Here is a 27,806-nt window from a genome sequence, read left to right on the forward strand (position 1 = left end):
TAAAATTCTCACATATTTAATATGTTCTTTTATTGCAATTGAATAAAACTTTACATGGTATCAGAGCCAAGTTGATCGAACTTGAGGCTATTCAATTTTGTGAATAATTTAAGAACAAGGTTATATACTACATCACATTTCTCCAATGGCCAGTGCTATCAGATTCGAAGACAGATTCGGAGGTGGCGATGATTTTTCAGCCTGGAAGTTTAGAATCCAGATGATCTTAAAGGAGAACAAAGTGGATTCATTTGTTCAAACTAAAAATGATCAACCTGAAAATGACCCTGACAAAACAGCATGGATTGAGGGAAATGAAAAGGCCATCAAAATAATAGTTGATGGGGTGAGAAACAACATAATGCCCATCATAAGAAAACATCAGACAACCTATAAAATGTTCAAAGCACTTGAAAGCACATTTGAGATATCAAATGCAAGTCGAACTCTGACATTAAAACGAGAAATAAATCATATCACCATGAACAAGGGGGAGACAATCAACGCCTACTTTATGCAGATATCAATTCTAAGAGATGAACTAGCAACTCTGGATTACGAGATCCAAAGCAAAGAGTTAACACTTATTGCTCTAGATGGGTTGCCTAGTGGATGGAGTACATTCGTCTAAGGCATCAGTGCAAGGTCCAAGCATCCTAAGTTTGAAAGATTAAGGGACGATTGTCTCCAAGAAGAATCAAGATTGAACAAGATGGGAATAAAACAAAAGAACATAGACGAAGACCTTCAAGCTCTAAATACTAACACAAATAAGACAACCAAGAAGAAGCAATTTAGGAAGAGGAAGGGTCATCAAGGCAAGAACACTTCAAAGAGAGACCTATCACATATTCAATGCTATAGGTGCGTTAAGTTCGGGCACTTTGTTGCAAAATGTCCAGAGAGAGCCAAACAAGCCACATTTGCCAAAGCAGGAAAATCTAAAAGAGAAGATGACTCCCAGAACTATGTCCTCTACTCAGCACTTACAAGCCATGCATCAAATAAGTCTAACTCCTGGGTGATTGACAGTGGCTCATCCAGACACATTATAGGGTTTAGAGAAGTGCTAGACTCCATAACAGAGGATAATGATGAGGAAGTAACCATCGGAGATGATTCCTCACATCCAGTTAGAGGAATTGGTTCCTACACCATCAAACTGAAGACAGGCATATCATTGCAACTCGAAGGAGTACTATATGTCCCCGACATCAAGAGAAATCTAGTCTCCATATCAGCCCTAGAAGATAACAGATACAGAGTAACCTTCATGGAGAACAAGGTGTTGGCTTGGCCAAGAAATTCTTCCATCAAGAAAGCTAAAGTCATTGGTCAAAGACAAGGCTATTTGTATGAGCTGTGCACAAAGCCCAACCTAGCCCTAATTCATGAAGCAACAAATGCAAATGAGGTCTGACATAGAAGACTAGGCCACCTGAATTATAGAGCTTTATCATCTATGGGAAACCTTGTCACAGGTTTACCTAAGTTGCAGCAATATTTTTCAGAGGCATGCAAGGGATGTGCCTTAGGTAACAATATCAAGGGTGCCTTCCATAATAGTACTAGGAAGACGAGCAAAGTTTTAGAGTTAGTTCATTCTGATATATGTGGACCCATGTCCGTTTCCTCTCTAGGAGGATGTTTGTATTATGTAATATTTGTTGATAACTACTCTAGGAAAACTTGGATCTACTTTCTGAAGTGTAAAGAATCAAAAGAGATCCTTAGTAGGTTTAAAGAGTTTAAATCACTGACGGAGAACCTCCCAGGAAATAAAATTAAAATCCTAAGGACTGATAATGGGGGGGAATACACATTAGAATTATTTAGAGATTTTTGTAAAAACTTAGGGATTAAGAGGGAGCTAACAATACCTTATAATCCTCAACAAAATGGGGTAGTTGAGAGGAAAAATAGGACAATTGTAGAAGCTGCCAAAGCCATGATTCTTGATCAGAATCTAAATATCAATCTTTGGGCAGAAGCAACTAACACTGCTGTGTATATACAGAATAGATGTCCTCACTCACATCTTGAAAATAAAACTCCTGAGGAAGTATTTACCAAACTAAAGCCAGATATCAGCCACCTTAGGATATTTGGGTGTCCTGTCTATATACATGTACCTAAAGAGAAAAGACTAAAACTAGAACCTTCTGGAAAAAGGGGAATACTTGTAGGATATAGTGAAACATCCAAGGCCTATAGAATATATATACATGGTCAGAGAAATATTGAACTTAGTAGGGATGCAATCCTTGAAGAAGATTTAGCCTTCAAAAGAGCCCAAAGTACAATAGAGCCTGAAATCTATATCTCCACTCCTAACATAGAAGAAGATCCTACTCCTGAGCTTCAGAGGGAGAATCTTGAGGAAACTATAGGTGAAACTCCAATCCCACCTAGAGAAAACCTCAATAAAAGACCTCTATGGGCCACCAAGATTGTAGCAAAAGCTCAGAAGTTTGCTGCTCCTTCAGGAACCTTCAGGGAAAGCAAAAGACCTAATAAATTCACTAGCTATGTTGCTCTTATGAATGATCTCTCTAAAGCTGAACCAAACAATGCATCAGATGCACTTAAACATCAAGTATGGAAGGATGCCATGTCTGAAGAGTATCAGTCCATTATGAAGAATGATGTTTGGGAGATCGTTCCTAGGCCTACTAAGAAATCTGTTGTTTCATTTAAATGGCTTTTTAAAATGAAACATGTTGCAGATGGCAGTATTGAAAAGCACAAGGCCAGATTTGTAGCTAGAGGGTTCTCTCAAAGGGAAGGAATAGATTATGAAGAAACCTTTGCACCTGTAGCCAAATATACCTCAGTAAGAACAGTACTAGCCATTGCAGCAGCAAAAGGGTGGAAGGTGCACCAGATGGATGTTAAGACAAAATTTCCTAATGGTGAGATCTCAGAAGAAGTCTACTTAGAGCAACCTGAAGGATTTGAAATTCAGGGTGCAGAGTCTCATGTGTGCAGACTCAAGAAAGCTCTCTATGGGCTTAAACAGGCTCCCAGGGCCTGGTATGAAAGAATTGACACCTATCTCTCTAAACTAGGCTTCTCTAAAAATGATGCAGATCCAAATCTCTACTACAAACAAAATAAAGGTGATATGTTAATATTGATTCTATATGTTGATGACTTACTAATCACAGGAGAAGATCACCTCATAGATCAATGTAAGAAAGATTTATCTAAATAATTTGATATGAAGGACTTGGGACTCCTTCATTACTTCCTAGGTTTGGAAATATGGCAAAATTCTGAAAATATTATACTAAACCAAGGAAAGTATACCTTGGATATTTTGAAGAGATTCAGAATGCATAATTGCAGACCTATGACCTCTCCCATGGAAACAAATTTACATAAACTTAAGGAAGCATCAACAGAGTCACAATCCACTGACCCTACTCTCTACAGACAGATGATTGGGTCCCTGATGTATCTGGTGAATACAAGGCCAGATATCTGTTATGCGGTCAATGCCTTAAGTCAGTTTATGTGTGAGCCTAAGGAAATTCACTTGATTGCAGTAAAACACATTATGAGATATTTACAAGGTACTCTAAACCTTGGTCTCAAATATGAGAAAGTCGATCTAGACCTACACGGATTTACAGACTCAGATTGGGCTGGGAGTGTGACTGACAGGAAAAGCACTTCAGGGTGTTGCTTCAGTTTAGGATCAACCATGATATCTTGGATCAGTAGAAAACAATCTTCTGTAGCACAAAGTTCCACCGATGCCGAGTACATTGCAGCTTCCATGGCTGCTCGAGAGGCAGTATGGCTTAGGAAGTTGCTTGTGGGACTATTTGGTGAACCCATGAAACCCACTGTCATCCACTGTGACAACCAGAGCTGCATAAAGCTTTCTATAAATCCAATATTTCATGACAGATCTAAGCATATTGAGATTCCATACCATTATGTACGAGACATGGTAGACAAAAATGTGATCAAATTGGAATATGTTAGTACAGGAGATCAGACTGCAGATGTTCTGACCAAACCACTTTCTAGAGTGAAGGTTGATCACTTCAGAAAAGGTTTAGGTATGATAGAAAGGTAATCTACTTTGTAAATAAGATGTTTAATGTGTAAACTTCTTTTGTCATGTTGGGACATTCTGGGTTTCACCCCCTGTGTTCATATCTAAGAGGTGTCTCAGATTATGAACACTTGTATGCAGACATCATAAGGTGACGATCTTATGATTCTCTAAACCAATTATCATGTTGGATCTCTGGTATGTCATGGATGTGCCATGATGGTGTTGTGATAAAACTTTTGTATAAAATGTTTGTGCACATATCACAACCTGGATAAGATGAGAATCTAACCATTCTCATATGTTTATCCTTAGTATTGCGTGTTTAGGCAATACTGATATCACGTGCTCAGGTGATATCTTGTCATAATAAAATGATGAATCTTTTATATCAGATGGCTAGGTGATACTCTATGTCACATACTTAGTGATGTTTTATATTTGTATCTTATGTCCTGATGGTACTTCATATCATATGTATAGATGATATATATTCTTGGAGACTGACATTATGGAAAAGAAATGTGATGCAGGTTCCTTTATCTATCTTCCAAAGCTAAGAGGGAGTGTTAATGCATTAGTAGCTTCTGCAAGATAAGACTTTACTAACCCTTTAATCTCCTCTATTCTGTTTTAGTTTACTCATCTATGTTATTAGATTATCTGATTTATGCTTTCCGAACTAAATATGTTTATCAGATTATAACATTGATCATGATTATGATATTAACATTGGATAAAGATTGACGACTTGCTTAACATAGTTAAGCGTCGATCTAAATGCTATTAGGCTAGTAACCCGATAGCATATTAATGTCGATTCATTTATGAATCGGCATTAATATGCTATTGGGGTATTAACCCGATAGCATATGTAATGCTTATTGTTATCAGGATAAACATTTATGTAGGCCATTAACAAAGCATCATAACTAACACCGTTTCAACCGAGTGTTAAGTATTAAATGTTAGTTAACAAACATAACCGAAATCGGGATGTGCACCGATCAATAGGTGCCTTGATTGGTCATGTCTAAAAGACATGACCGGTCAAGACATCTATTGACCGGTCTTCTAAACATATAAAGCCCGACATGAATCATTTGGAGAAGACATATAAAAATATTAATGATCTCTCTCCTTCTGCCTGCAACAAAACAATCATATTATTAGACAATATAATCATATAAAATTCTCGCATATATAATATGTTCTTTTATTGCAATTGAATAAAACTTTACATCTGGAACAAACAGGTAAGATCTTCAACACTTGGTGAACCTTGACTTGAGGATGCGGTTTCCTTCTTCCCACGTCTTGGCTTGAATGTAACCTCTTGGAATTCCTTTGCTCCTGGGGTAGATCGCATAATCCTTTGATGTCTTTCTGGTGAGAATTAATTAATACGCTCTAGCTTCTTGGACCACCGGAGGCCCAGAGCACGTGGAGCAAGTGGAAACCTTTGGTTGAGCAAATCTCTTTCAATCTCAACAGCAATATCAATAGCCTTTTCTTGTTCTCCTTCTAACACCAGTCGAATTTCATTGTATTGATCTTCGCTTGTGCTTATCTTTTGAGCAAAATCAGCTATGTCAGCAATGATATCCTCCTGATGATCGTGAAATCCCAAACCAAGCTGCAAAATAGGAGATGAACTTCTAGTGCCAGGTAGCACCATCTTGAGTCATAACTTCTTCTTTGAGTAATAAAATTTCTTCTTCAAATGAAATCTGCCCTCCTTCTAGCTCCAATTCTGTTGACGTGTTTTTTATGACCGCGTTTAACACAGAATAAAGTCACCAACGGTCACCTTATCCTCTTTTGATCAAGATTAGTTCGTATGCTAGGATTACTTAAAGTTCAAACGGCTAATTCCAAGGTTCCTTTAGTGCGTGGACGTGACTCAGTTGTTTGATGGGTTTGCTGATAACCCAAGGGGCCTTATGTATGTTGAAGAAACTTATGCAAGCTCAAGGATTTTTTGTATAGATGATTTGCAATAAAAGCTCTAGTTTTGGATCTTTTGGATTTTGAATTATGTGGAAAGTAAATAGGAATAGGGTAGAGGAAAAATAGGCCAAGGCTAACTTAATCCTAAGAACAGGAGACGGGATTACTTATGCAAAATCAAACCACTCTTCGCTTCGCCAACAGAGCACAACTACACGAAGGTGGTGCAATCTTCAAAGGGTGCGTGGAGGTTTTTCAAATCATCAATACAGACCATCGGATTGAACAATCTTTACTGACAACCGAAGTTAAACACATACACATCAACAGGCTCAGGCTAACTTTGCACGGCATACAACAATCAACTGCACACCAAAAGTATGAGCTCGGATTCTGCAACCAGTTCTCCTATCAAATCCAGTTCTTCTAACAACATATAAGCAAATCTAATCTAATTGAAGAGAATGAGACCATGCGAGCTTCAAAACAACACAAGAACACACCAACCATGGAACAATATATTAAGTGTTTGCCTCAAAAACTCTTAGCAACAATCTCTGACGATAGTCTCTCCCCCTTTACAAATGAGGGGGTCACCCCTTTATATGGGGCTTAAGCCATGATTACATGCAAAACCCTAATTAGGGTTTGCCCTAAAGATTCCCCACTCAAGGTGCAACAAGGTGGGAATCGGCAATTAATAACCCATTATGCCCATGTACAATTAATTGAAAGAGCCTAAAATAGCACCCACTAGCACATTAAATGTGCCGCATGATGTTGATTATGCCCAGAATATAACCGACACCATCATAAATGCCCATCATTCTCCTAGTGACGACGACATGCACGGAGAATCTGCCATAAAACCATAATGAAAAGGCGACATGCACGGAGAATCTGTCATAAAACCATAATGAGAAGGCGACATGCAAGAAGATTCCTTATCTGATGATGACATGCATTGACTGGATCCACGTCGAGTCAACCTTCCCTCAGCAATAAGTACGCCACTACTATTCAACCAAAAGACTTTCGTCCAAAAATGGATGACCCCTTAAATGTTCCAAGTCATGCGCCATACTTGGAAGATTCCTTTTGTCAACTCATTGATTTTCACTCTTTCCCATTGTGGAGGGAATTTGAAGGATTCTCTCAGGATTTGCTTGATTCTACCTTAATCTTGTCGCCTCCTGCTTTTGAAGGAATTTCCATGTCTCTTTTCAACATCCCTATTTTTTAGGGATCATCCTAAAATTTAGGAGTCAGGTTCATTTGATGGAGAATTTCACCCCGATTCCGAATCTATAAAATTTTCCACACTCCGTCGAGATTCGGTGCCAAAGAATAGCAAATTCAAAAATTTGCCCGAGGGGAATTTTTCTTTTTATTCCTCCTTGACTCCTTGGATTCCATGCCTTAGGCAAAATTTCAACTTTTAGTTTGGGCGGAATTTTCACTATGCCAAGGATTCATGGAATTTTCCATCTGTCCTTGCCTGACCCATTTTGGCGCCCAATTGCATACTTGGGCGCAATTTTCCTCTTTCCATCTGTCCTTGCCTTCTCCAGTTTGGCGCCTGACTGCATAGTTGGGTGGAATTTTGCTAATGCCAAGGATTCATGGATTTTTCCATCTGTCCTTGGCTTCTCCATTTTGGCGCCTTATTGCATATTTGGGCGGAATTTTCACTCTGCCATGGATTCATGGAATTTTCCATCTGTCCTTGCCTTCCTCATTTTGGCACCCAAATGCATACTTGGGCGGAATTTTCACTTTGCCATGGATTCATGGAATTTTCCACCTGTCCTTGCCTTCCTCATTTTGGCGCCCAACTACATACTTGGGCGGAATTTTCATCTGGCCATCGATTCATGGAATTTTCCATCTCTCCTTGCCTTCCTCATTTTGGCGCCCAACTGCATACTTGGGCAGAATTTTCACTCTGCCGTGGATTCATGGAATTTTCCATCTGTCCATGCCTTACTCATTTTGGTGCCTAACTGCATACTTGGGTGGAATTTTCACTCTGCCATGGATTCATGGAATTTTCCGTCTTTTCTTGCCTTCCTCATTTTGGTGCCGGACTATATAGTTGGGCAGAATTTTGCTAATGCCAAGGATTCATGGATTTTTCCTTTTGTCCTTGCCTTCCTCAATTTGGCGCCTAACTGCATACTTGGGTGGAATTTTCACTCTGCTATTGATTCATGGAATTTTCCATCTGCCCTTGCCTTCCTCATTTTGGTGCCCAACTGCATACTTGGGCGGAATTTTCACTCTGCCATGGATTCATGGAATTTTCCATCTGTCCTTGCCTTCCTCATTTTGGCGCCCAATTCCACATTTGGGCGGATTTTTACTTATGCCATGGATTGATGGATTTTTCACCTGTCCTTGCTTGGAATGATTTCCGGAACCTTGGTGAAATTTTGAGCTTTCCATTTCAGGCATAGGCTTCCAGCACTTGATCAATCTCTGGCTTTCTTTGTCTGCTGTCTGACTTTCCGGAATTAGAAATGTCTGCGAATGTCCGATCCTCGTCGCCTTGTTTGACTGACCTTGCCAATAATGACTTTCCAAAAATAGAAACCTTCAAGGTGTCAGCGTTAGATCCCTAGACAGGGTGCAGGAATGACTTAGTATAAATAGAAACTTACTAAAAATAGAAATTACTAAAAATGGTAAGTTTGATTTTTGGCAAAATGACGACATTTCGGGACTCGGAAAAATCCCTAAAAAATAGGGACTTTCTAAAAATAGAAAGTTGCTCCGTTTGGGCTCAAATTTTACTGGGAGGTCCCTTGAAGAATCCTGATTCCAGTCGTATGTTCAGTTTTCGCAAAACCCTAACAGGAACCCCTAAAATCTAGGACAAAAGGCAGAAACCCTAAAAAGGGACAAAACAGACCCTAGACTTCATAGAATTTGCTCGACAGAGAAGCAGATTAACTCTAACTGACCCTCGAACATCTGCAAAGCGAAGAGATTGCCACCGAAACACACAAAAAACAAGACCAAACAACCAAAAGGGGCCTAAAAGCTAGGGGGTCCCTATTTGGGACGGGGTGATGTGTGATTAGGTCACAACATGCGTGATGCGTTAAAACGTCACAACACATAGGTATAAAGATTTGGAATCATTTGAAAAAAAGCAGAGGATAAATAAAACTTTTACTAGTTGTAAAAGTTGTTTGGCCCACTGTAGTTATTGAAAAATATATTATGGAGGCTGTAAATATGTGTTGTATACGTCACATGTTTGATAACTGTAGAAATTTTCGTGAGCCTTCTTTTAAAGTGATTTTAAGGCCCATGCTTGTATATCCATTGTAGTGTAATATTGCTTAGCGTCCTACTACGATGATGTACCTGTTAATAACCCCACATGAATTGGGGTTAAGAAGAAATGAGAAATATTTTATTGTATGATGAACCATAGAGTTAATTCAGTGAGTGTTGTTGTCTTGGTGCTCATGATGAGTAGAGTAATTTTATAGTCATAGAAAGAAAGAGTGTTCTCCCCCTGGAGTAAGGAGATGCTAATCAATTGATCCCATTTGAAACTTCCTCGCCTCCATTATCTTTTGCTAATCAAGGATTGCTTAGTTCCCTGCTTTCAGAAAACTGGAAGTTCAAGTTCGATGGTGTGTCCTATGGGAATCCTGGTTTCTTTGCTGCAAGGTGTATTATTTGGGACTCCAATGGTTCCCTTATCAAATACACTTTGAGGAAGCTTTCTCTAGGGACACATATAAAGCAAAGGTGGAAGCACTCCTTGGTTTACAACTACTAAAATATTTCCCACCAATCAAGGTAGTAATTGAGGGCGACTCTATGGTTATCATCAAATGTCTTAAAAAGTGTTCATTGTTGAATTAAAGTTTGCAAATGATTCTACATGTGTCAATAACCATTCTTGATACTCTTGAGGAATTATTTGTCTCTCATTGCCTTAGGTTAATAAATTAGTGGATAGATGAATCGTAGAATTAATACAGTGGGTGCTGTTATATCGGAGCTCACGATGAGTGGAGTAATTTTACAGTCTCAGAAAAAAGGACCCTTCTCCCTCTAGAGTAAGGAGATGCTAATCAATTGATCCCATTTGAAACTCCCTTGCCTCCATGATCTTATTCTCTCATTGGCAGATCAAGGATCACTTGGTTCCCTCTGCTTTCAAAACTCTAGAAGTTCAATTTCGATGGTGTGTCCTGTGGGAATCCTGGTTCCTCTGCTGCGAGGTGTCTTATTGGGAACTCCAATGGTTCTCTAATCCAAGCCACTTTGAAGAAGCTTTCTCTAGGGACGAATATGAAGCAAAGATGGAAGCACTCCTCCTTAGTTTACAACTACTAAACTTTTGCCCGCCAATCAAGGTAATAATTAAGGGTTACTCTATAGTTATCATCCAATGTTTTAAAAAGTGGTCACTGTTGAATTGGAGATTGCAAAACATTCTACAAGTGTCAATAGCCATTCTTGATATTCTTGAGGAATTCTATCTCTGATTGCCTTAGAGAGGACAATAAATTAGTGGATCGATTATCTAATGGGGGTATTGACCAAGCCGATACCATGATCATATGGATAGGTGACATGATGGTGAGCTTGTGCAACAGTATGAACTCGAGCCAAGCCTCATTTGATCTTAATGATCCATAGCATGGTGCTTGGCCGCCATTATTGTTGTCACTGTTTCCTCTCAAGCTGCCAGCTCTTCTGCCATCTGCCAACTTTTTTTCTCCCACCTAATCAGTCATTTCTGTGTAGAGATTTCATTGCTACTTGTCGATCATGGAGGTGGTGAAACTGGGTTCCTTTGTTCACCAGGTGGCTTTTATTGGAGAAATCTCTCCAGCAAGACTTTACAAGGATTTTACTTTCCAAAAGGAGGATGTTCAAGATGCTATCGAGGAAATTCTTTGGTGGGATTTCATCAAGGACATGACTTGGCACCAAGTGAGTTCAAACTTTCAAAGATTGCCTTAACTTTTGTAAACAATGTGCTCACTCTCCTTGGGGACAAGGAATTGGCCAAGGTATTGGGGAGGTTCTACATGTGAGAGAAATTCAGAATGGGGTTGAAGACATGGTGGATAGAGCATTTGTAAGAAAACTCACCCCGCTTTCTTGCATGGTTTGGAGTTTTGTGGACTGGCCTACATTGAGGGTAAGAAAAATTGAAACCTGAACAAAAAGCTTTTGCTTAAGGAAATTGTTTCTATTCAGAATTTTCTAAAAGATGGTTGCTGGCTGGAGGGTTACTATCCTGTGGTGGATATGGCTGAACTCTTGCGATCAATGAAAATCTCTCCCTTTCAAGAGATTCAAAGTGGCCAGCTGAAAAAGCTGTAAAATTCCTCACTGTCAAGCTGCTCTGGTTAAACAGGTGGACAAAACTTTAATCTTGTAGCTGGGGTGTCAAAATGTGTTGGATCTGGTTCCCTGGGATCTCTTTCTGCATTCACATTTCTGTTTTGCTTTTCCAGTATTCTAGTTTGTTTGGTTCATTTTGACTCTTAGTAAATTTTGCCGGTCTGTTTGGCTATGATTTTACAATATGTTTTTGTATCAGTTTCTGTCATGTAATGCATCTTTTGCTCTCTGGTATTCTTTTTTGACTGGATTGTCATCCTTTTATCCTTATCATAGTGCTTATGTATCCTTTCTGTTTATTAATAAAATGGGAGAGGGCCCTTTCCTCACTTTACCTATCAAAACAAAAATACATTGACTGTTGGTTTTGCTGGGTTCTTTTTTGAAAGGATTTCCCTAGGGTAAATAAGCATATAATTTTTTGAATGTGTCATTGTTTTCTTTCAATTGCATATCATTCTGTTAGCACCACTTCTCCTGTATCGGTTTATTAGTAGTATCCTTTTTCAAGGGCGTGCAATTGTGCATTATTTTCGTATGGCTCTGAAACACACATTTCCATCATTGCTACTGGATTGATACTGAAGCCCCTAGCTACTGGATTGATAACAGTGATTATATAGAAGTTAAATATATGAAACCACTTTAACATGGCCATCTTTCTTATCAACACATTAATTACTGTCACCATAATATGCACAATGGAGGCCCAGCACCAGCTGAGGTGGCAACCTCAAAAGACTCAGGCTGACATACCCAATATATGATTTTAGCCCCAAGCATGGGAGATATCTTTTGAAATGATACTTATTTTGTTAGGGTAAATCTTCTTGTGCACCTTGTTGAAGAGGTTCACAACAGCCAAGCTTGAACTTGGGCAGTCAATGACTCTGTGGCATGTGTTTCAGTACTAAGCCACGCCAGCTCAAAATTAAAATCAATAACCTGACACCCAGGCTCCAACAATCAGTGTGTATGCTATCCTATGGAATGTCTCACATATCAAGCTTTGAACATTAGCATCTTATTAATTTGGGTTAGCATTTGACTCATCAGTTCAAATTGAAAATCTGTGCTCCCAAATTAAGATGAAACATGTATAATATTAGGATTTATGCTTGGGTTGTTTGCTTTGGAACGTATCTCATAATTCTTTGGTGGCTAGACCCTTTCATAGATAGCTACATTTCCCTTTTGGGTGTATAGATTTGAACTAAGGGGTCTTCACCCATTATATTAAACCTTAATATGATACTGTTTGACAAATTGATATTGAATTAAATTATTAAAATTAATAAAATACTGTCCGTGTAATATTTATGTTAGGTTTGTTTAGTAGATGTATGATTGATGGTATTTTTAACTTAATTCGTGCCCTTGACATTGCGATTCTGAACTAATTGTTAACTCTCTGTGCCTTTGTTAGGGAAGGGATTCTCAAACATGCCTTAATGTGTAAAATATACGAGTGATGGCTTCACAAAAGTAGACTACAGTACAAATGACATTAAAAAGGGACAAAATCAAACCTTGCATTAGGTCAAATATGTTAATTCATGTAGATCACATAGGTCAAATTTGTTAATTCATGTAGATCACATACTTTGAGTGTAATGTCTCTTCTCGAATGATGAGTCTCAGAAATGCATTTACTAGCCTTCCTCAATCCTGGGGCTAGGAAAAAGCAAATAATTAAATGGGAGCCCAAAAAGCTAAAGATTCAGTATAATATATTTAATTGTTCATTATGACTAAAGTTGGGGCCATTTTTAAGTTATAACATTATTTCCTCTAGGCGATGATACTTGAGGGTCATAAAATAATTAATAAACTTGTATATATTGCTTAAGTCGGATATAGAAGAGTCTCTAGAAGCATTGCTGGCTTTTTGTATTGGCTGGAGTTATTTTATAAAGGGGTCGATGCAGCATTGGAGGCATTCGTTCAGTCTAAATTTATTATTATTATTTTCTCTGCAATCGGTGAGCAACCTACAGGACGAACCCCGTGTCTCAGGCTAAACGTAGCCCCAGGCCTGTGTTTGGCGGCTCTCACAGTATTCCTCTACAGTTTGGAGCAGCGCTTCATAGCACTCCTTGTTGTTTTTAGTAATCAGATTTAAAGAAAATAACAGAAACTGAAAATGCAACACATTATGGCACAAAACAACACAAGAACAACACAGCAGTACCCTGGGAAAACCTCCCTCCTGGAGGAAAAACTCAGCAACAAGATTCAGCTCTGATTATATTAATATCAAAAGATGTTCAAGTAGAAATTCCCCACCTAGGGCATAAACAAACTGACTTATCTGAATCTTGGATTCGGATCAGAACATGACTGAACCTCAATCACATATAGGGCAGATCTTCAACAAACTTGAAGCACAATAGTCTGAAAATACTTTGCTCTATAAATTTGCCCTCCTTAAATGAATTCTCTCAGCAGGATGACTCAATATAGCTCAGACTATGATTGCAGACCTTCAATCACGATCGCTGACCTTCAGACTGTGTTCGCTGATCTCCAGAATGTGTTCACTGACTTCTTGAAGAATCACTGATAGTTTAGTAGGAAATTCGCTGTTTTGCAGACATACATTGCTTGTGTTGGATTATGGTTTGTCTTCAAATCACCTTGTAGATATAGGTGACACATGCCTTAAATAACCCTAAGTCGGCTTGCATATATTATGCCAAGAGTTTTACACGTTACAATTATATAGGTCAAGGTCTAATTACAAGCTACATATTTGATAGGTCTTGCCCCATAACAATTATATAATACATAAGTTGAACGCCCAAATAGGGCCTGCCCTATTATTATAAGTTACAATGGGGCCCAGCCCAATTACATGAATAACTTAAACTAGAATCCGATTCTAGCTACATATTTCAACCCTCCTCACTAATGCTGTGTTTGAAAGAGACATTTCTAGCAATCAGCAATCAAAATCAGTGACAAATATAAGAGGAATCTTGGACGGCAGAATTCTGGAGCTTAACTGAATTGAGCTATTAACAGCAGCCTTCATTGTCTTGCTTTTTCCATATTGCTGCAATCAACCCCTCTGCTGTGGCGTTTCTGAAGGAAGCAGGCTAAGTATAGAGGAAGAAACGTGGCCTACATATACGCAACAATCTGCTACAGACATCCAAACCCCACGCCATAAGCTGGAGATTGTTAGCCATTTCTTGAAGGGAAGATATTATTAAGAGTTAATGAGGATCAGATTTGTGGCATTTCATTAATTAGTTCTCTTAAAATTCGATTCATGCAGATTAGAAAAGCAGATTGAATTGCTGTCTATTGTTTCTGTACGCAATAATAATCCTATGCATATAGGTCTTGAGAAAATTAAAGAAAAATTTCAGTTAAATTGTTGCATGCATACAATCTTCCAATAATTAGAGGAAATTCTATTTCTTTGAAAAAAATAAAGTTAAATTTTCATACTTTTCAAGAGCAAATTCCGGTTAGAACATTTTAGTGGTATCAGAGCACAGTGACCCTGCCAGCCTGCGAGGGTTTCCTTGTGCATGTCGGTTTGAGGGTGATCAAATCAGTTGCATGTCAGTTTGAAACTTCTCTATGCACTCGAGAGGGTCTGGATCACATAGATACTTCACCAGGAGTAGGTCCGAACAGCAGTTGGAAGAAGAATAGAATCCCTTGTTTGATTCTGGCAACATGGCAGAGCAACATGAAGGAGGCAGTAATGGACAGCCTAGTCTTCAAGATATTATGGCTCAAATGGCTCAGCAGCAACAACAGATGATGCAAACTTTCATGCGGACAACAACAACAACTCGTTAATGCCATTGGAAATATGAGAGTTCAACCGCATGCACAGAACCAGGATGGTGAAAGAAGCGAAGCTGGACATGAATCTTAGGATAGAACAACTTCTAATGCTGTTAGGACAGCGAGCACAAGATCTGATTGGCCACTTCGTCCTGTGTATTTGCCAAGGCAAGCTGAGGAAGAAGTAGTTCCTATGTTGGAGAAAGGAGAGACTCATATTACTGATGATGTCATGGTGGCCTATGATGAGTATAGAGCTCTTCCCCCTGATGTAAGAGGATTGATCAACTTGAATCAGTTTATGAACCAGAGGAGAGATAAAGCCAGATACCGTCTAGAAAGACAAGAAAGGAGACCTAGAGGCCCAACTAGGCAAGACACACATCCTCAAGAATTCAAGGATGCTTTAAATAAGGTCTCTTTGCCCATATTTTACAGAAGTGGAAAGGTTAGTGCCAGGTCTTGGGTTCACAAACTAAACACATTCTTGTCATTGAAGCCTATGGAGGAGGACAAGGCCATACAATCATCTACGATGCATTTAGAAGGTGTGGCATACGATTGGTGGCACCACGGGCTTGTATCATAGGATCATGGTTTGATTCATTCATATGAGGAGTTTGTCAATAAGTTGATTGCACGGTTTCACAGGAAGGATGTTGAGGTTTATTACAGGGAGTTGGCTTAGTTGAAGCAGTTTGGTCATGTCAAGACTTACATCAATGAGTTCCAAAAATTTCAGTTATGGTCTTGTTGACATGTTTTTTATGACAGCGTCGAACATAGAATAAAGCTGCCTAACGGTCACTTCACTCTCTCTTGATCAAAGTGCGAATGCATGTTAACATGCTAAGACTGCAAGAAGTTCAAACAATCGACTCCAAGGTTCCTTCGATGCGTGGATGTGACTCAGCTGGCTGATGTGTTTGCTGGTAATCCAAGGGGCCTTACGTTTGCATCATTCTTTCACTTCTTTGTTGTGGCTGGAACTCCATCATCGAATATGACAATTCTGCGATGTTGCTGCTGCAAACGGACTAAAATGAATTGAAAGTAAAAGGGAAGGGGTTTAGAAGGATCTAAATCTACTCCTAAGGGCAGTGATAACAATGAATAGTGCTTTGGTGGACAAATTCCAAATAAACCAAGCTTTGCTTTGCCAAGATCAACTGCAACTCCGCAAGAACCGGTGCAATCTTCTGGGGATGCTAGAGGATTTTCAAATCGAGAAAGTACATTTGAATACCCAAAAACGACGCAATCCAAACATCTATCCACAATCGAACTCAGCACAAATTTAGGGGGCTCAGACTAACTTTACACTGCAACTTACAATCAGCAAGATGCAAAAAATATGAACCATGGAAATTCATCTGACACCATTACATTCTCCATTGAAATCAAAGCACTTTACTATTTCCAATCTAAGCAAGGAAGGTGAAACCTTGCAAGTTTTGAAAAAATAACTTAAGTGGACACCATCAAAGAACAATGTTTCACTATTATTTTCTCAAAAACTTATCGCAACAATTTCATGCAAAGCTTCCTCCTTTACAAATGAGGGGGTCACCCCCTTATATAGGCCTCAAGCCATGATTACATGCAAAACCCTAATTAGGGTTTTCTCTAAAAGATTTTCCACTCAAGATGCAACAAGGTGGGAATCTCCAATTAATAACCCATCATGCCCATACACAATTAATTCAAAAGTACCCAAAATAGCATCCATTGCACATTAAATGCACCACCTCCTTCAAATTCGCCCAACACGTGTTGAATATTCATCCATGCAAAAATCACCCCATTATGTCATAAATGATCCATCATTTCCACATGCGGCGGCTGCATGCAAAAGGAATCTGCCATAAATTCAACATGCAATGACTGGGTTGCCATTTGGTCAAATATTTCGGTAATGAATGCACCACTCTATTGCCATGTGTTCAATAGATTCTCGCCATGCAAGTGGACCCCGCCGTTGTATATTAGCTCTTGCACATCTGGAATTGTTGGAGAGGGAAAATTCGATTCAGGAAGAATTTTCCTGAAGTCTCTTCAACTTTCCTTGCTCAGAGAAGGTTTTTCATCAATTCTGCACATTTCCTATTTTTTAGGAAAATTTCCAAATTAGGGTTCCACGGTCCAGGAGAGAGAAAATTATCCTACGAATCCAAATTTGTAAAAAGTTTTTAAATTTGGATGTGATTTGATGCCCGAGAATGGATTTTTAAAAACTTTTCTCGGGGGAAATTGCTTGTTTAGTTCATCCCTGATTCCTCCCTTGCCTTGGAAATTTTATCTTCAATTCATCCTTGGATGTGATTTCTTGTCGTGGAGGAAATCTCCTTTGGAAAGAAATTTGTTCCTTACCCTGAGGAATGAAATTCTTCACGCCTTAGCCAATTTTCATGATTTCCAAGAACTATGTCTTGAAGGAAGAAATTTCAAACACTTCGTCAATTTTTTACCTTTCTTGGAATTTCTTCCTCTTGGGTGCAATTCTTCCTCGATGAAGGAATTCATCTCTTTGTGCACTGTCCATGAGAAGATCATTTTAGCGCACTCGTGTTCTTGGGCGGCATTTTACACTTGGTGGGGAATTCTTTCAATTCCATGGATTCCTTGCATCCCTCTATCTGGCGCTCCTTCTATCACTTGGGAGCTAAATGCCTTGGTCAAGGACTCTTGCAATTTGCCTGTATCTCCATGCACTCTTCATTCTGGCGCCCTCCACAAGGTTGGGGCAGAAATTCCTCCTGAGGAAGGAATTCATTGTTTTGTGAATTGTCCATGTCTTCTTTTCAACATCCCTATTTTTTAGGGTTCCTCCTAAAATTTAGGAGCTAGGTTCATTGGATGGGGAATTTTATCCCGATTCCGAATCTATAAAATTTTCCACACTTAGTCGAGATTTGGTGTCTAAAAATAGCAAATTTGAAAATTTGCCCGAGGGGAATTTTGCTTTTTATTCCTCCTCGACTCCTTGGATTCCATGCCTTAGGCAAAATTTCAATTTTTAGCTTGGGCGGAATTTTCACCATGCCAAGGATTCATGGATTTTTCTTTTATCCTTGCCTTTTCCATTTTGGCGCCCCAGTCCAGTCTTGGGCGCATTTTCACTTTGTCCATGGACTCGCGGATTTTTCCACCTGTGAATGCCTTTTCCATTTTGGCACCCCAGTCCAGTCTTGGGCGCATTTTCACTTTGTCCATGGACTCATGGATTTTTCCACCTGTGAATGCCTTTTCCATTTTGGCGCCCCAGTCCAGTCTTGGCCACATTTTCACTTTGTCCATGGACTTGCGGATTTTTCCACCTGTGAATGCCTTTTCCATTTTGGCGCCCTAGTCCAGTCTTGGGCGCATTTTCACCATGTCCATGGATTCATGGATTTTCCTCCTGTGAATGGCTTTTCCATTTTGGGCATGGATTTTCAGTTCTTGACCCATTTCTGGCTTTCTCTGTTTGCTGTCTGCTGTCTGACTTTCCGGAATTAGAATTGTCTGTGAATGCCTGATCCTCGTCGCCTTGGCTGACTGATCCTGCCAGTATTAACTTTCCAAAAATAGAAACTTTCTAGGTGTCAGCGTTAGATCCCTAGATAGGGTGCAGTAATGACTTACTATAAATAGAAACTTACTAAAAATAGTAAGTTTGATTTTTTTGCAAAATGGCGACATTCCGGGACTCGGAAAAATCCCTAAAAAATAGGAACTTTCTAAAAATAGAAAGTTGCTCCGTTTTGGCTCAAATTTTACTGGGAGGTCCCTTGAAGGGTCCTGATTCCAGTTGTATGTTCAGTTTCTTCAAAACCCTAACAGGAACCCCTAAAATCTAGGACAAAAGGCAGAAACCCCAAAAAAGACAAAATAGGCCCTAGACTTCACCAAACTCGCTCAAACGAAAAGCAGACTTGACCAATATGACCCCCAAACACTTGCAAAGCAGAGAGACTGACGAGACTGCTGTGAAAAGACCTCAAAAACAAAGCCAAAAGACCGGAAGGGCCTAAAAAGTAGGGGGTCCCCATTTGCAATGGGGCGATGTGTGAAAACGTCACAACAGGTCCTTGACATGGTTGAAAGGAGAGTTACTATGCTGGTTGTTGAAGGTCTGAGTGATAGACTGAGGGGATTGGTAAAGGCTCATAAGCCTAGTACACTTCATGACGCCATAGGACTAGCTTTGGACTTGGAAACTACACCTTCTTATCAGCCTTAGAAGTTAAGTTTTAGCCCATGGAAATCTGATAAAAAAGGCTTTAATCAGCAGAAAAATATTCCATCAAAGGCTGATCAAGAGTGCAAGAATGAACTTAGAAGGAAAAAATTATGTTTCAACTGTAAGGAACCATGGGAACCTGGACACCGCTGCCTTGGGAAAGGCAAAGTACACTTGATTGAAGTCACGTTTGATGATGAAGAACCAGAAGAGCAAGAGGCTTGTGTAGAAGGTGATGGTGAACAAGAGGATCAACAACCATAGATAGAGTTGGAAGAAACTTCAACCAAAGAAACTCCACGCATTGCCGCTCTATCTAGAGTTATAGCCGGCCTTTTCGGCTGAAGGGTGTTCTTAAGGGACAATGAATGGCGTGTTTAGTGGATAGTGGAGCCACACACAATTTTATGAGGGACTAGTAATGAAGTGTGGACTTCAGGTTGAGGAGTTTCTCGGATTTAGTGTCATAGTTGCGGATGGCTTTCCATTGACTTGCACCAGAGTGGTTCTTCAATTGAGTATACAGATTGGAGACTACACATTGACAGGTGCTTTTTATGTGCTTGGGCTCAGTAACATAGATGTTGTTTTAGGACTGGAGTGGCTGGAGTCACTTGAACGTTACGTTCTTGCCTTTTAGTAGATGCAGTTGGAATTTATGGTTAATGGTAAGAAGATGGTGCTTAAGGCAATGTCTGATGGTGGTCCATGAGTTGTATCAGCAAGAAGGATGGATGCCCTCTTCAGGCACAAAGATGTTGATTGGGCAACACAGCACTTCGTCTTCACCAAACCAACTTCCAGTAGCAAGGCCGAATACCATGTGGATATCCAGACAGTGCTAGATAAGCACAATATAGTCTTTGGTGATATACCTCCTGGACATCCACTTGATCACGGGTTTGAGCATGTGATTGAGTTGGAGGAGGGCGCAAAGCTGGTAATTACCAAGCCCTATCGACATCCGCGTCACTTTAAGGAGGAAATTAAGAAGACAATCAAGTAGCTTCTTAGCAAGGGACATATATGGCCTAGTTCGAGCCCATTTGCCTCATCGGTGGTTCTGGTGAAGAAGGATGGGACCACTACGATCGATGAGTTACACAGGGCTGTGTACTTTTCGAAGATAGATCTCCTCTCTGTATATCATCAGATACGGGTCTGAGAGGAAGACATTCATAATACCGCCTTCTGTTGCCACTACGGACACTTTGAGCTTCTGGTCATGCCATTTGGGCTCATGAATACACTGGCAACATTTCAATCCTGCATGAATCATGTGTTTCGTGATCAATTGAGGAAATATGTTTTGGTTTCCTTTGATGATATTTTGATCTATAGTAAGACCTGGAGTGATCATCTACATCATTTGGATGGGGTCTTGAGTGTCATGGAGGCTCAATCGCTCTATGCAAAAGCTTCCAAATGTGAGTTCGAGATGACAGTGATACTATATCTCGGACATGTTATTGGTGCAGATGGTGTGAAAGTGCATCAGGAGAAAATTCAGGCAATCATAGACTAGCCACCACCCAAGAATATAACAAAATTGCGAGGCTTCTTGGGGTTGTGCTTTTACTATAGAAGGTTTGTGAGAGTTTTTTCATAGCTGGTATCCCCATTGATAGATTTGACTAAGAGGGTGCATTTCTATGGTTTGAGGAGGCACAAATGACTTTTGACAAGCTCGAGGAAGCCATGAGCTTGTGTCCAGTGTTAGCATTACTAGATTTCACACAACCATTTGTTCTAGAATGTGATGCATCGGGTTTGGGGATAGGTGCAGTGTTGATGCAGAATCGACCCTTGATTGCATATGAGAGCAAAAAATTGAGAGACTGTGAGAGATTGTATTCTACATACGATAAGGAGATGCTAAAAATTATGCACGCGCTAGCTAGGTTCAAGCAGTTTCTAGTGGGAATCAAATTTGTTGTTAGGATAGATCACAACAGTCTCAAGTACTATCCAGAGCAGAAGGACTTGGATGAGCGTTAATAGAATTGGGTAAACAAGATTCAAGCTTACGACTTCGATGTAGAGTATGTGAAGGGCAAGAAAAATGTTGTTGCCAATCCAAAAGACCTGCACTTTGCTCTCTCACAGAGATTTCAGCTGACTGGAAATCTCAACTGTTGTCAGAATATGTGAAAAATTCATTTGCTTCTGATTTGATTGATGGCAAGGTATGAGATGACAAGTATTCAGTGATTGATGATATTATATATTACAAGGACAGGATTTATCTTGTACTAGGTTCCAGGTTGAAGGCCAAGATTTTGAGGGCACTACATGATGCACCTATGGCAAGACATCCAGGTTTCTTCAAAATTTATCCCTAGATTCATGAGAGATTCACCTGGAAGGGATTGAAGGATGACGTACTTCAACATGTTAGAGAGTGCTTGACTTGCTAGCAAAACAAGTTAGAACACACGTTCCCTGCAGGCCTTCTACAACCATTTACGATACCTGAGCAAAAGTGGGAGGGGATATCTATAGATTTTATTACAGGACTTCCTCGTGTGCAGGGGAAAGATTGCATATTTGTAGTCATTGATAGACTCACAAAATATGCACACTTCTTTGCTGTACCTACAGACTCCTCAGTGCCATAGATTGCAAAGTTGTTCTTCATAGAGGTCTTCAAATTGCAAGGGCTACACAAAGCAAGTGTGAGTGACAGAGATAGCCGATTTTTGAGCATGTTTTGGCAAGAGTTGTTCAGATTGGTGGGAACAAAATTGACGGCCAACATGAGTTACCATCCTCAAACGGACGAGCAGACAAAAATAGTGAATAAGTGGATCGAAAGCTACCTGTGAAACTATGTTTCAGGGCAGCAGTGTGCTTGGGTGAGATGGCTTTATCTAGGTTAGTATTGTTACAATACCACCTACCACATGTCCATTGGCATTTCTCCTTTCAAAGCACTCTACGGATACAATGCCTTGTCATTCATGGACTTAGCGTTCGAAGATAGCAAAGTTCCACGGGCTAAGGAGATAGTGCAGAGCTACCAGGATATTCTCAAGGCATTGAAAGATAATCTTCAACACGCACGAAACCAACAAAAGATGTATGCAAACAGACACCGTGTTGAGAGGACCTTTGAAGTTGGAGACTTAGTTTTCTTGCATCTACAACCATACAAGCAATCCACGTTGAAGACAAGTGGCGTAGGAAAATTAAAACCGTGTTTCTCTGGGCCTTATGGGGTACTGAGGAGAGTTGGGGAGGTTGCATATGAGCTGGAGTTGCCGGAAGGCAGCAAAATACATAATGTGTTTCATGTTTCATGCCTCAAGAAGGCATTGGGACAGCACACGGTTGCATCTCCTGAGTTGCCTCCATTAGATGAGGAAGGGAAATTGATATTAGTTCCTGAAGGCATTGCTGATTGGAGAGAAAGGAAGCTGAGAAACAAAATGGTCTGGGAATATCTGATAAAATGGGAGGATTTACCATCCTAATTTGCAATTGTTGGAGAACTAACAATTCCGGAAAGGGAGGACTGTAATATCCTTTCTCAAATGATGAGTCTTAGAAATGCATTTACTAGCCTTCCTCATTCCCGGGGCTAGGAAAAATTAAAGAAATAAAAGAGAATAAGTGAATAAGTAAATGAGAGCCCAAAAAGCTAAAGATTCAGTATAATATATTTAATTGTTCATTATGACTAAAGTTGGGGCCATTTTTAAGTTATAACATTATTTCCTCTAGGCAATGATACATGGGGGTCATAAAATAATTAATAAACTTGTATATATTGCCTAAGTTGGCTATAGAAGAGTCTCTAGAAGCATCGCTGGCTTTTTGTATTGGCTGGAGTTATTTTATAAAGGGTTCGATGCAGCATTGGAGGCATTCATTCAGTCTAAAGTTATTATTATTTTCTCTGCAATTGGTGAGCAACCTACAGGACGAACCCCCTGTGTCTCAGGCTGGATGTAGCCCCAGGCCCGTGTTTCGCGACTCTCACAGTATTCCCCTACGGTTTGGAGCAGCGCTTTATAGCACTCCTCACTAACACTGTGTTTGAAAGAGACATTTTCAGCAATCAGCAATCAGCAATCAAAATCACTGACAAATATAAGAGGAATCTTGGACGGCAGAATTCTGGAGCTTAACTTAATCGAGCTATTAACAGAAGCCTTCATTGTCTTGCTTTTTCCCTATCGCTGCAATCAACCCCTCTGCTGTGGCGTTTCTGAAGGAAACAGGCTAAGTATAGAGGAAGAAACGAGGCCTACCGATCTGCTACAGACATCCATACCCCACGCCATAGGCGGGAGATTGTTAGCCGTTTCTTGAAGGGAAGATATTATTAAGAGTTAATGAGGATCAGATTTGGTATGTGGCATTTCATTAACAAGTTCTCTGAAAATTTGATTCATGCAGATTAGAAAAGCAGATTGAATTGCTGTCTATTGTTTCTGTACACAATAATAATCCTATGCATAAGTGTTGAGAAAATTATAGAACATTTTTGGTTAAACTGTTGCATGCATTCAATCTCCAATAATTAGAGGAAATTTGATTTCTTTGAAGTAAATCAATAAAATTTTCGTACTTTTCAAGAGCAAATTCCTGTTAGAACATTTCATTGAGGGGGAAAAAAGGTAGCAAGAGAAAGTTTTAGCTTGATAGAGATTTATCCAGCTATTAGAAAATATTGATGAGAAAGAAGATAGAAACTAAAGAACTGTCAACAATGCATTGGTGTTACTTATTTCTGTTATTAAGATTACAGTTAAAATTACTTCAAAAGACACACTAAAGACAATATGGTTTTGTTCTTTTACTTCTCTTCACATAAATGCTAAGTTGTCAAATCAAAGTCAGGTATGGATACGAGTATGTGGGTATGGTCAAACAGTACAGCAAAACAAATTGCGCCCTTACATCTCTATAGAAAACATATAAAAATCATAAATTTTTACATATTTGCAGTCCAAAAATAGGAACTACCCCTAATTTTAGCTGTAAGGGCATGTTGCGGTGGTTGAAATGTGGTGGTGGTGTTGTAGACCTTCATGTTCAAATACCTACTGGGTTGTTGAGCTTGCAGGCTTTGTGCCTGTTCTGGGCCTTTGAGCTTTCAGATTTGGATAGTTAGCATTAATGCTAGGGAGGTCCCCCTGTTTGTGGCCTCTATAAACATGGGCCAGGGTAAAAATTCCCAAGATTAACCAAATAATTAAAAAAAAAATTGCAAGCAGCATCTGTGAACCTGATGTTTTCTATTTTTGTTTTAACTGATAAGCTCTGGCAAAAGTAACGAACTCAATATTTTTAGCTCGAAAGCAGTTCTGCACTTCTATTTACTCTAGCATCATTCCATCCTTCTTGTTCAGGTTCCACATCCACCACTTTTTATTCAATTTCGAAGAATGAAGAAACTTACTCAACAATACATAGCAATGAATGTTTTTTTGTTAAAATATCTGCTTTCTTGCATTATGCATTGTTCTTGTTAAACTTTTTTTTAGCTTTCTTTAATACATATAATGATGCAGGGAGATGTTTATTATTCAGCAAGCATGCACAATGACTATGGTAGTATTAGTGTTTCTTTGTTTTGAATTATATGAATTTGAAAACTATGGTATATGTTCTGTGCAGCTTATTATCCAGGATGAGGCCCTTGGATGAGCAGGAAACAACTGCAGTTTTTGAGAAACTTTACAAATTTGTAGGGAACAATCTAAAGCATATCGTAGAAAGGCCTTCTAGTGAAGGTCCTGATGGGAAAGCTGGACTATACTGTTTCCGCCTGCAGAAAAATCGTGTCTACTATGTGAGCGAGGCCCTTGTTAAGAGAGCTACCAACATTGCAAGAGATAATCTTGTGAGCCTTGGCACCTGCATTGGAAAATTTACAAAGGGTGGTAAATTCCAGCTCACCATTCAATGCCTTGATCTTCTTGCAGCCCATGCCAAGTACAAAATATGGCTCAAGCCCACTGCAGAAATGAATTTTCTCTATGGTAATCATGTTACGAAGAGTGGATTGGGAAGGATTACTGAGAATACTGCTCAGAATGAGGGTGTCGTTATTTTTAACATGTCTGATATTCCATTGGGGTTTGGAGTAGCTGCCAAATCTACACAGGATTGTAGGAAGCTTGACCCCAATGGAATTGTAGCTTACCACCAGGCTGATATTGGTGAATATTTGCGCATGGAAGATGAGCTCTAAAAATGAAATGGACTGCTTCTTATGTGCTTAAAAATGAAATGAAATGGACTTACAAAATTGGCTGCATAATCCTCAGGAGATAGTCTTCGCCAGAATCCTTTTCCCAGGAACAACTGAAACCAATTGCAGGTTTTTCTATTGTTTCTTTGAGATGATTTTAACCTGGCCAATTGGTTTAAGTAGTACAATGTTGTAACAATAGAAGCAGATATCTTCAAAATATTGTGATATATTCTGATATAGCTATTCTCTGCAGGTTTCCCAACATTTTCTTGAAAATATCTATATTTTTTCAAAATATCATTGTTTGTGACTTTGACCAAGATTTCCAGCTGCCATTATTGATTAGCAGTTAGGTCTGTTGTCAAGGGACAATGACAATTATTGCCATCATTATTTAAAAAATGAACATAATTATATTCAGTTGTGAAGAGTCAAGACACTTGTGATAATTTGGTTTGAAAATCTTGTGAACAAGGAAGGTGATTGTTGTTATTGTGATTAATGATTATTACTTTCACCTTGGATAACAACAAACATTGCTGTAATTATTTGTGATTTGCGAGTCTAGTCATTACTAGACAAAAGAGTAAAGGGATTATGCTATTCTTTGACTTATCTTTATTATTATATCACAGATGTTACTGCTGTTGTTGACAATTTCTAATTATCAATGGATATTGTTGTTTTCTACTTCATTTGTAAACATAGGTGTAATGTTGAGGTAATTGTCTGGGAATTTTGTTGTCACATAGAGATTTTGTTGTCATTATTGCCTTTTGATATAACTCTTGTGATTAATAATCTTCATACAATCGCTGACTGGTAACATTCTGTCATTATTGTGATCTGTATCATTCTTGGTCCACATGGTGTTCAATAGCATCAGTTATATTACTGTGATCAATTAATTAGGCGTTATTACTGCTGTAATCATTATAAGAAATATTGCGGATTAAAATGATTAATCTGAAACATTGTTTGTTAAGCAATGTGAGGTATGATTGTTACCACTGCTGTAAACTTAAGAGATTTTTGGACAGGTTAGGGGAACAGTTGTCAATTGTAATTATCATTGTGTATAGATTAGTTTCTTGGACATAATAGTTAAGTTGAACGGTAAGGTTGAAAGGTCTTATTTACTTTGTGTTTTATTAGTTCCTGCTGGTAGGCATGTCATCTAATGCTTTCATTGGATGTAGTTGTATGTAATCATTTTATGATATTTTATCCAATTATAATTTAAAATTAAACAAAGTTGAGCATTAAGTCTATTAATTTTTTCAAATGAATTTTTATCTATTTTACTATTGATTGTTCCTATGAACAGTCAGGGACAACCTTTTTTTTTTTTTTTAAAATTTTAGAGTAGAGGTTCAACTTTATCAATAACATTTGTCTATTTTTTCAACTCTATTAATAATCCTTATAAATACATGCATCTTGAGCTGACAGGAACAACTAAATTAAGCTCTCTAATTAAACCATTCTCAAAATTTCTAATAGATATGAAGGCCAAATTTCTGTAAACCATGGAGAGTCAGCATCACACATCATATTTAATTAAATATTAAAGTGGCAAAATTTCCTTGTTTTTTCATTTTTCATTATTGATCTTCATTTAATTTGTGAGCCTTTTTTGTTCACTCTAGAATTACACGCATCAATTGTTTTTAGGTTGCTTTATGTATCGTGTTCACTCTAAATCAATCTTTTCTTCTCCTCTAACCACATGTATTGCACCATTTCTTCAATTTTTCTTTTGTTGAAAAGTGTCAACATTATCATTCATAAAGAAATTATAGTGCACATTTACAAAAAGGTGGGTGGATATAAAATCACACCAATAATAGTCTATGAGGTTTTAAAAAATATAAAACAAATAGTTGCTAGGGAGGAAGAGTAGTGGCACAAGAGGGAGGTGGATGGTCTCAATTATTTGACTTGCCCATACATGGTCCAAAGTTTTTATGGGAGGGTCTCACCCTATTTTTTATTTTTTATTTTTTATCTTGATCATTGTAGGTGGGAGAAACAGCTACTGTCAGTCAAGGAAAGGCCACTTAAAGAGTGTCGCCTAGAGGGGTTAGATAGGTTGAGTGTTGGCTGCAATGCAATCTTGTGACCACGATTCCTTTGGCCAGTTGGGGGAGGAGTTTGAGACCAAGCAACTTGGTTTCCAC

General features: G+C 38.9%; 1 protein-coding gene across 2 annotated transcripts in view; it reads left to right on the plus strand.

The window, feature by feature from the left end:
- Positions 1-26,239, plus strand: part of LOC131073499 (uncharacterized) — a 61,537-nt gene extending 35,298 nt beyond the window's left edge. The window contains exons 2-3 of one of the 2 annotated variants that reach the window (XR_009112882.2): positions 25,047-25,752; positions 25,880-26,239. Coding sequence is in view for 1 of the 2 variants with exons in the window: in XM_058009938.2 (XP_057865921.1) it covers positions 25,060-25,623 (564 nt within the window). In the remaining variant the exon portion in view is untranslated. Of the gene's footprint in view, positions 1-25,046 lie in introns of both variants that reach the window. The other variant, XM_058009938.2, reaches the window with a different exon arrangement.
- Positions 26,240-27,806: the final 1,567 nt, after the last annotated feature.

This window comes from Cryptomeria japonica, chromosome 1, assembly GCF_030272615.1.
Source record: "Cryptomeria japonica chromosome 1, Sugi_1.0, whole genome shotgun sequence".
Taxonomy (NCBI): domain Eukaryota; kingdom Viridiplantae; phylum Streptophyta; class Pinopsida; order Cupressales; family Cupressaceae; genus Cryptomeria; species Cryptomeria japonica.